Genomic DNA, 10,461 nt, shown 5'->3' on the forward strand with positions numbered 1-10,461 from the left:
TGAGGGGCAATGGTGCAGGTTTCTCTTGGGCTGAATAAGTGTATCTAAAGGTGGGAAACCCCATTTTCCTAACCCACTGAGTTAGGAGTTAAGGCACTGAGTCTGGATTCTGGTAGACTAAAGGAATAGCTGTCTAGTTGTTCCTAAGGGAAGGTGTATGGTAAGAATATCTCATAGCATAGGAATCTAGGCATGGAAATGAGTATTCAGTTATGATTGATCAGTTTGTTTACTGTTCCAAAATTCCCACTGTCCTGTCGATCTCTGGAAAGCACCAACCTCAAAGAGTGTTCATTGCACTCTCCACTCCAGGACCGGCCAGCTCAACTGACTGGTGCAGAGAGAGGTGTTGGGGTAGAGAGAGGGAGTTCCCTCCCAATGGAACTCTTGCCAGCCCTTGTGCAAGCATATAAGGGAAGAGAGTAGCTCCTAGTGCCATCCTCCTCACTCATCGTGTGTGCTGGAGCTGGTCAGAATCTAGCACTAAGGAATGTGGCTCTGAGTTCCAGTGGAGTTGGTTGATACTTTACCAGCAGCAGGGTATAAAGTTGTCCCCTTAAGTCCTCAGATGATATGATGATTGGGCAGAGGGTATATAAGAATCTAGATAGATAAAACTATAGTCACAGTGCATTACAGCAAAAGTTACAAGCGACATAAAAACTTTTTTTGTTTGTTTTTTCTTCCTAGCCACACCAAAATCTGCAGGTGCACTGGCCAAAACCTCCAGCTTTGATGTGGGCAGCTTTGTCGGTGGCATTGTGCTGACACTTGGAATGCTAGCCCTTCTCTACATTGGATGTAAAACATATCACTCCAGAAGAGGTGTTCAGTACAGAACCATGTGAGTTGTTAATTTGTTGCTTGCTTGTTGGAAATGAAGGGAAGAAAATGCTCTTAATTTCCTGTTCAATACGGATTTTTTAAAAAGGAATCTCCGCTGCTTAGAACCTTCATCAGTTTCACCAGCTCAGCTGATCCTCGTTTATTCATGGGGCCTATTTTTGATATGGGATTTTCTTATTTTAGATTTTAAGATCCTTGTTTGTACAGTCCCATGGACCATGATGCTAGGCACTTCAATAACACAAATAAATAATAATGCTAACCTGTTCAATAAAATCCTTTCTTACTCCCCTGCCCTTTGGCTAGTCTAAATTAATTCATTCTACTTTTTTGTTGTCCTTACTTATTTCCTTGAAAGTTTTGACTGACTCTAATCTTGTTCCCTCTTCTTTCTCCATTTCCATTACGGGGTTAGGGTTGGGTTGTTTTTAGGGGGTGGAAGGGTTAATCCTCAGATCTTTTGAGAAGTTCCTCAGAAAGTTACACTGATCATCTCTTGTTCTTTGCCTTCTTCTTTTACACCAAACTGTTGTGCTGTAATTGTGCTGTCTTTTAGAATCCTCTAGCCCTCTTCCAGAATCATGCATGTTAATATTTGCTAGAATTCTTCATTGCTGAGTATTTCTTCCATTCTCTCTCTCACCCACACCCCTCTCTCTCACTCTCACACACACACTGTGTGTAGACCCTTTTGGGGAGTACTTTTTCTTATTCTTCATTTTCTGTGTTATCCTGGATGTGTTGGGTGCCAGATTATTGGAATTAAATGACTACTTGTTTCTTAGTCACTGATCAAGCTACTGCATGTTTTTGGTTTGTTAGTGATATGTTACTCCTTCCTGTAGGGGAATAATAACTATTTTGACTGCACCTTTTTGTCAGGATATATTTCAACTGTAGAGGTCAAGAGGATGTCTCTCTCTTTTGCTTTTCTTACTAAGCTGCCTTCTATCTTCTTCATTGTCCACTACTGTCCCAGTTGTGATCTCACCCTGAGGTGTCAGACCCTCTTGGTCAGAAGTTGGAATATTTTACAGTGGATTGCCTACTGCCTTTGGTTTCCACTCTCCATGTCAGTTGAAGGCGTTTGTTTTACTTGAGGAGACTTATTGGAACTTGCTGGGGTCCAGGCACACTGGTACATCTCCCTCATTTAACTTCTGTTGCTGGTCACAGGATTCATTGAGTCACAGCTCCACCCCTCATTATCAACAGTGACTCTCAAAACACCCCACTCTTCATTGAGTCTCCACCAGCACTCTCCAAACAAAGAAAAACAAACAAGAATCATCAACTAGCTCTCATTTTCAGCCATTCCTTTCCCAGTATTGCCAACCCTAAGCATTCAAAAATCATGTATCAGCCCCTCCCAATCACAAGATTAGCTTAATCATGATTTTTTTAAATAGGGCATTCTTTTTATTTACCTTTTTGTTCTTTGAATCTTTTGATTAGTGTTTTTAATTTTTTCTCCACAATAATGAGGGCTAGAAATGTCTCTTTAAAATGGAAGCCGAGATGCCTCATACTCAGATGACCCTAGGGGGTGGGCTTTGGGAATAACATATATTGTGAAAGTCATGATAAAAGTGTGAGTTGGCAACACGCACTGTAGTAGTAGTTGCCTCTCTCATTTCACAAGAATTGCCGTGTGGAATACTCTTCTCTGATCATTGGTGACAGTTTTTAAAAACTCTTGTCATTTTTCTTGTTAGAGAAGCGTGGACACTTAGGAAATAATGACCACATTGTCAAAATAGCTATTGATAAAAAGCAGGTACAATGAGGTACTTGACAAATTGGAACATATGATATGCAAATTAGTGAATCTGAGTGAAATGTACCCTGAAAGCTAAGGGGTGGTAATGAACCTATCAAATCAGTAAAATCTATTTTGAAAGAAGTGTGGATAAACGGAGATGTATTAGACAAGTAGGTGGGGAAAAAAACAAGTCTTTTTCAGAAGTGGTGTCCTGGTAGTTGCCATTTGGCATGTTTAAGTCCAAATGCTAGCAAAATCTAGAAGAAATTGGAGAAAATATAAAGGAGATATCATATCAAGGGCCTTATTTTCAGAGCAGCTGAGCACCAGGTGCTCCCTTCTGGACTTCAGTTGGAGTTTTGGATGCTCAGCACTTCTGAAAGTCAAGCCCCAAAAGGATAACACAACTGTAATCATGAAGCAATATAGCTTTATAGAGAGAAATCAGGCTAAATAAACGTAATTGTTTGTTCTGATAGAACTTCAGAATGATTGATTAAAGAGAAATACGCTAGATGACGATCTGCCACCAAAACTCTTATAGACTTCAATCATTATTATACATCATAGATTTTATTTTGGTTACAAGCTCTTCATCATGAGCAAAGCAGCTAACGAAGGCCATCTTTACACATCAAGAAACTTGTCACCAGAATACCCTATATTAATCCTTTTATTATTATTATTACAGTAAAACCTATAGATCCTACTCCAGTTGTACTAGGCACAATCCAATGTAACAAAGAGATGCTCCCTGCCTTGAAGAGTGTGCAATCTATGGGTCAGTGGAGCCATTCTTTTTCTAAAGCCAATGTACTTAAAAAGGGAGCATCAGATATCCAAAGAATGTAGGATTGGGCCTGTGTGCAACAAGAAAAATGTTCTCTTTGTAGTCTGGTGACCTGTTGTTTCTCTTAGTTTCTGGAGCTGCTGTGGTCATGTCCATGGGTAATAAATAAAACCCCAAGTAAAATATTTGATGTGGACTAGCAGTTGAAGTCAACTGGAGTGTTGGGTGAACAAGACCTGCAGAATCTGGCTCTAAGTGTTTCATTTGCCCAAATAATACACTGTTAGCCATTTGTTTCAAAATGTTTACATGCCCCAACAAGGGTGTCCACATCTGATGGGGGTTTTCAGAAACCATTATAAAAAAAATGCAATCCAGTACATAAATTCATGAAGGATTAATGCCAGAAAATTCTTATTTGTTTTAAAAAAATTTCATTTTAGCACGTAAAAGAGAAGAGAAAGAAATAGAATGAATTGCTTCAATCACTAATATAAGCAAAGGAAGACCGAATAAAATGTACCCATTGTGAATTTTGGTAGTTATTTATCTAGATGAATGAATATGAAAATACTGCAATGTCTGATACGTTGAGCAAGGCTTAAGGCATGTTGTAAAGAACAACTGTTTTAACATCAGGCCTCGTTCTGAGAAGCACTGAGTACCAGAAAGTCCCATAGAGGCATTGTGGGTGCCTAGCATTGCCAGGATGAGTGCCTTTATTAGCAAATAACCCTTCCTAGCAATAAATTGGGTCATCACAGTCTGAAACTTTTGATATTGTGGTGTTGACCATTGATGCTTCTACAAAATATTAATTACTATGTTTTTGTTACAGTGATGAACACGATGCCATCATTTAAAGATACTTCAGAGAAGACAGTGGTGAAAACCCACCCTACCACTGCTTTTAGAACATATATTTGAAAAATGTTTTTCCTTTTGTAAAGATGATCCCTGTCTCTAATGCATCCATGGATCTGATCCTGCACAGTGCCGAGAGCCTCCCAAGCATCCTGAACTCCCACTTATTTCAGTGGGAACTGGAGCAAGTTAACACTTTGCAGAATCATGCCCAGTTATTGATGCAATTAAAACAAAATCTTTAAAGTTAATTACCTAAAGATTAACTGAAAACATACAAACTTTGAGATACCAAATCATTACCATAATATACCACGTGACATTAAAATTGTGAATCCACTTGATTATTGCCTACATGTCTTCATAAATGCAGATGATCCTAGATTGGGTACAAGTGGCTGAACAAATAGTCACAGTTAAGGCAAAATGCAGTAGGTTTGGCAGGTAAAATACAAGAGGAAGTGACTTTGCTATTTTGTTTTCAAATGTATTTATTTGTAACTTAAGACTTTGAGAGGAAATTTTGTTAATGATTTGGGAATCTCAACTTTGTTTTTGAACAAAAACATTTCAGTTCAGTGCTGATGCTAGTAAAGGGATGTGAGATTATTCCAATTTATCAAATTCCAATTTACAATGTTGTAAACTGTACAGAACAGGGTGGCAGAAAACATGTACCTAAATTGTGGTCTACAGATCACCAATGATGGATCTGCACAGAGACTACACCTAACTGTTGATAGTTGCGGGGGAGGGGTACAGTTTAAAGGATCTGGGGGTAGGCAGCAGGGTTCAGGACAGGGCATGTTAACACTGGCAGAAATCTGGGGAAGGGGGCACCGGACCCCACGTGACCCTCTCCCACACCCCCGTGTTGCCTCTGGGTCTGCAGAATGAAATATTTGTGACAATCAAGCTGTGGGGAATTGATATGGGAAGGAGATATGGTCCATGAGAGGACCTCTCTCTTATGAAGTGGTGTACAAGTTGAAATGGGCTAGATAATCATTGTAATATACAAGTTTTATTTAGAATTAAATTAGTGATTCATATCCAGCAAGTCACATAAAATAAGCTTTTTTAAAAAAAAACAAAACAATTTCCTACTGTGAATATGAATATTCCCATTGAAAATTGTTCTAGCTTGACTATAACTTAAAATCCTCCTTTGTTTTATTAGGAAGCTGTATATAGGGTTTTTAGTAGGATTTTTTAGGCAGAGTTGGGAGTAACTGTCCAAATGCTTGTGGTAAAATATATGTAGGGTAGCATTTAAAATATATATTTAGGCCCTACATTTTTTAAACTGTTTGCAGGACCTGGTGCTGCTGTACTTTACGCTTTAGGGCCTAGTCCAAACTCCACTGAAGTCAATGGAAAGACTCCCATTGGGCGCTATCAATGGACTTTGGATCAGATCCTTACTTCATTGGGAGTCATATGCAAGGGGCCTGACGCTGATTTCTCATTCTCTTCCTATTTACACTGGTGTAATTGTATTGACCTCAGTGGATGTATTCCTGATTTACCTTGATATAAGATCAGTGTGAGGCTCAAAGACTGCAAGTCTGGCATTCCTTTAGATTATTTCAGCAGCAGTGAGATTGTGTCCAATCCCAGTCAGTTTCCCTTTCCAGTTGCCTTTGTATGGGGAAGTGCCTCCATCAGGGAAAACTGCTTTGGTGGTTACTATTGACGCTAATTCACGATCCAAAATGCAGCCATGTAGGGATTAGACATTGAAAAGTTTGTCTGGGGCATTTTTGCATGCAAGGTGGCCAGCAGCGTGTGATGCAGCACTTTGATGGAAACCCATCTTATACCCATGACTACTTTGTTTAGAAATGTTCCTCTCTTTTAAGTCTTGCACTTTCATAGGATTTTATTTTTTAAAAAATTCTGTCCTAAAGATAAAGTTCTTCCTGTATAAGATAAGGTCCAGGCCTGCGAACCCTTACTGCCATGGGCAGTTCTTATTCACACATGCCCTTTGCAATCAGTAGAGCTACTTGTTTGAGTACTCCCAGGAGGAAGGGTTTACAGGGCTGTCATTTATTTAAAAAAAAAAAAAAAAAGGAAAAAGTATCTTAAGTGATTCCCTAAAGCAGTGAAATTAAGAATACCTTATCTCTTTCTTTTTATATAAACTTTATCAGTTTGCAATCATTGTTCTACAGAGTTACAACTCCTTTTTTTTGTAGTAACCCAGAGTTTTACCCTATTAAGTGCTACTCAGTTGAATCACTGAGATCCTCTAACCTCTGTTGTACAGATGAATAATAAAATGAAATGTTTGCCTTTACTACCAGAATGACATGTCCATTGTATTTTTGATTTTATTAAATGGTGTCCTAATTCCTTCACAATCATTCCCAGAAATATAATGTTGGATGAAAATGTCACTTTACAGTATCCAGGTATTTAATCATCCTCTCTTTAGATGGTAGAACACAAGAACTTACATTTTTGCCAGACCTTCTGCAGTTTAAAATACATTTTATATTATGCTATGGAGTTTGTGTGTGGAAAACAATATTAATGTCTGCAGTTAAGATGTAGCAGCAACTGATGCAAAGGAAAGAGTTAAATTCGTTTAGCGCTGTGTGTATACTGTAGAAAGTGAAAATTATGAGTCCTACTCACAACTAAGGTTCAGCATTTACATTCTGACGAAAGAGAAATGGATTTCAGACTTATGGCCAGTTGACTCTTAAAATAATACCAGTCAGATAATGACTAAGGGTCCCAGATTGAGGTGTCAGAGGAGGATTTGGAACTAATTGATAAAATAAACAGCAATGAATCACCAGGACCTGATGATTTTTATTAAGAGTTCTGAAAGAACTCAAATATGAAATTGCAGAACTGCTAACAACTGTGATATGTAACTTACCCTTTAAATCAGCTTCTGTACCAGATGGCTGGAGGATAGCTAATGTGACACCAATTTTTTAAAAAGGCTTCAGAGGCAATCCCAGCAATTATAGGCCAGTATACCCAACTTCAGGACCAGGCAAATTGGTTGAAACTATAGTAAAGAACAGAATTATCAGACAAATAGATGAACATGATTTGTTAGGGGAGAGAGTCAACATGGCTTTTGTAAATGGTGAGGCATGATTTCCCATTTACTAGAATTCTTTGGGGGGAGGAGGGGAGGACGATCAACAAACATATGGGAGAAGGGTGATCTAGTGGAGGTAGTGTACTGAACCTTTCAGAAAGCTTTTGACAAGCTCCTTCACCAGAGGCTCTTAAGCAAAGTAAGCAGTCATGGGATAAGAGGGAAGAGCCTCTCATCGATCAGTACCTGGTTAAAAGATAGGAAACAAAGGGTAGGAATAAATGGTTAGTTTCCAAAATGGAGAGGTAAATGGTGTCAACATAGTCATAAATGATCTGGAAAAAGGGGTAAAGAGTGAGGTAGCAAAGTTTGTAGATGAAACAAAATTACTCAAGATAGTTAAGTCTAAAGCAGACTGAAGAGTTACAAAGGGATCTCATAAAACTGGGTGAACAGGCAACAAAATGGCAGATGAAATTCAATGTTGATAAATGCAAAGCAATAGACATTGGAAAACATCCCTACTCTACATACAAAATGATGGGGTCTTAATTAACTGTTACAGATCCCTTTCTTGGGTGGTGAGTCACCATGGATAGTTCTCTGAAAACATATGCTCAACATGCACTGTGGTGTGGCGCTTGATGGGGCGTCCACCCAGCACCCCTGACTCTGATGCTTCCCTCAGTGGTCAGCCCTCATCGTAGCCTATAGCCCCGGCTGGGGCCCATGGGGTCTTCACTCCTTCTTTGGGGAGGGCTTTGGGGGTGTCCGAGCCCACCCTCTACTTCGGACACCAGCCCAGGGACGTGATGGCAGCAGCCGCCTGCTGGTGCGCCTAAACTATTACAGTCTTTTCCCTGGGCTGCTTCCCCAAGCTGCCCTTCCCAGGCTTTAATAGCCACCCTCCTGGTAGTGGCAGCTTCTCCCTACCGTGGTTCTGTCCCACTAGTCCACTTCTGGTTGTCGCTCTGCTTCCTTCAGCTCCTCACTCTCACAGCTCCAAACTCCCACAGCACTCTGACTGGAGCAAGAGCTTTTAATAGGTATTGGGCAGGCCCTTAATTAGTCCCAGGTTACCCCTTCTCAGGTGGCCAGGAACAGGGCTCTGACCAATTTGAGGCTTGCATATCTGCCTTCAGTGACTCTCATAGCCACTTGGCCATATCTTATCACAGCAGTGACAGTCAAAAAAGCTAACAATGTTAGGAGCCATTAGGAAAGGGATAGATAAGACAAAAAAATCATAATGCCTCTATATAAATCCCTGGTACACCTACAGTTTGAATACTACATGCAGATCTGGAAGCCCCATTTCAAAAAATATATTAGAATTAGAAAATGTACAGAGAAGGGCAAGAAAAATGATTTGGGGTATGGAACAGTTTCCATGTGAGGAGAGATTAAAAAGACTGACTTCAGCTTGGAAAATAGATTACTAAGAGAGGATATGATAGAGGTCTACAAAATCATGAATCGGGTGGAGAAAGTGAATAAGAATGTGTTATTTACCCTTTCACATAACAAAGAACTAGTGGTTCACCCAATGAAATTGATAGGCAGCAGGTTTAAAACAAACAAAAGGAGGTACTTCTTCACACAATGTGCAGTCAATCTGTGGAACTCTTTTCCAGGGGACGGTGTGAAGTACAAAACTGTAACAGGAGTAGATATGTTCATGGCGGATAAGTCCATCTATGGCTATTAGTCAAGATGGGCAAGGATGCAACACCATGTGCTGTGTCCATAGCATGTTTGCCAGAAGCTGGGCCTGGATGACACTTGATTGCCTCTTCTGTTCATTCCCTCAGAAGCACCTGGCATTGGCCACTGTTGGAAGACAGGATACTGGGCTAGATGGACCATTGCTCTGACTCAGTATGGCTGCTCTTACGTTCCTATGACAAAACTCTGCCATACAATAGCATGTGTAAAGAACATATATAGACCTCAGTCATGCAAATTTGTTCCATGCTTGTGGACACCTGCACCTAGATGGAGGTGAACTTGAATTCAGTGGGACTCCATGCAGCTGCAGGGCTCTGCCCATGTGGCATCACTTGAAAAAATCAAGGCCTTAAAATGCACAACTAATTAGCTAAATTGATTGTCTGAACATCACCAACCTTATCTGCTCATTTTAAGGACACAACTGATCTGTGGCAAAAAAGGGATCACATCCAAGTTCCCAGCCCTATACTCAGTCCTTCAGGCTATGTTGCCTTTTGTAAAGCTGTTTGACTTTAGCAATAACATTTCCAGCATAGATGCATTGTGAGAACATGCAACCGAAAGTTCCAAAGGTCTCACAATGCATCAACTCTGGAAGAGTGATACACAATATGCAAGTAGTCTCACTGTTGTTGCCTTATATGAGCTACAAATCAACAAAACACTTAGTACATTCTTACCACCTATTAACAGCAATGAGATTTAATTTACGTGCACCATTGACTCAGTGCCTAATTTAAACAAACTAGAAAGAATAAACAAGTGTCTCAAACTGTCTTTACAATTATCTTGTACCTCTCTCCCCCAGGTGCAGAATTATATGTGGAAAGATTGGGGGGGGGGTTTAAATCATCAAATATATTCTGAAAGGAAAGTGTTATATAATACTCACCATGGCCCCCCTAAAATAGGTTGCCTTGAAAGTTAAGTGCTGCCTAGCACCCAATAAAAAAGTTTTTAAAAAAATCTATGGTGCAGGCATCAGATGTGAGATTTCAAATTCTCAGAACTACTCAAGTGACTTCTTTCAGTCTTGGACTGAGCTTTTGATCTCAATGTGATGTATAAAATGAGCCTATGATCTACCTTCAACCATTATTCAAGTTACCTGTATGCAAAATTTATAATCAGAATGTATATGGGAAAAAACACATTTTGTTTTTTTCCCCCACACTGGCAATTTATAAAAGGGTACTGTTTCTGCTCAAACTTCCATTTAAAAAAAAAAAAAAAAAATTTGGACTGAGACCAAAAGTGAAAAATCAGGAATCTGAGACAGTTATGAGCAACTGTGTCTGGTTGTTCAAAGCCAGCAACAAAACACAGACAGGGTCTGTGAGTTATTCCAGGATTTTTTTTAAACCCCTGTATGTTTGCCTTATTTTTCTTTTGTAAAGTGTTTAC

The 10,461-nt window shown here is 39.6% G+C and overlaps 1 protein-coding gene across 1 annotated transcript in view; it reads left to right on the forward strand.

Annotated features, from left to right (window-relative positions):
* TMEM123 (transmembrane protein 123) overlaps nt 1-6,573 on the forward strand; it is a 30,458-nt gene extending 23,885 nt beyond the window's left edge. The window contains exons 6-7 of the mRNA XM_067567765.1: nt 691-844; nt 4,237-6,573. Of these exons, the coding sequence (XP_067423866.1) occupies nt 691-844; nt 4,237-4,261 (179 nt within the window). The 3' untranslated portion in view covers nt 4,262-6,573. The remainder of the gene's footprint in view (nt 1-690; nt 845-4,236) is intronic.
* Nucleotides 6,574-10,461: the final 3,888 nt, after the last annotated feature.

This window comes from Emydura macquarii, unplaced genomic scaffold (genome assembly GCF_026122565.2).
Source record: "Emydura macquarii macquarii isolate MOO-44397 ecotype Brisbane River unplaced genomic scaffold, CSIRO-AGI_Emac_v2 contig_318, whole genome shotgun sequence".
Classification (NCBI taxonomy): Eukaryota; Metazoa; Chordata; order Testudines; family Chelidae; genus Emydura; species Emydura macquarii.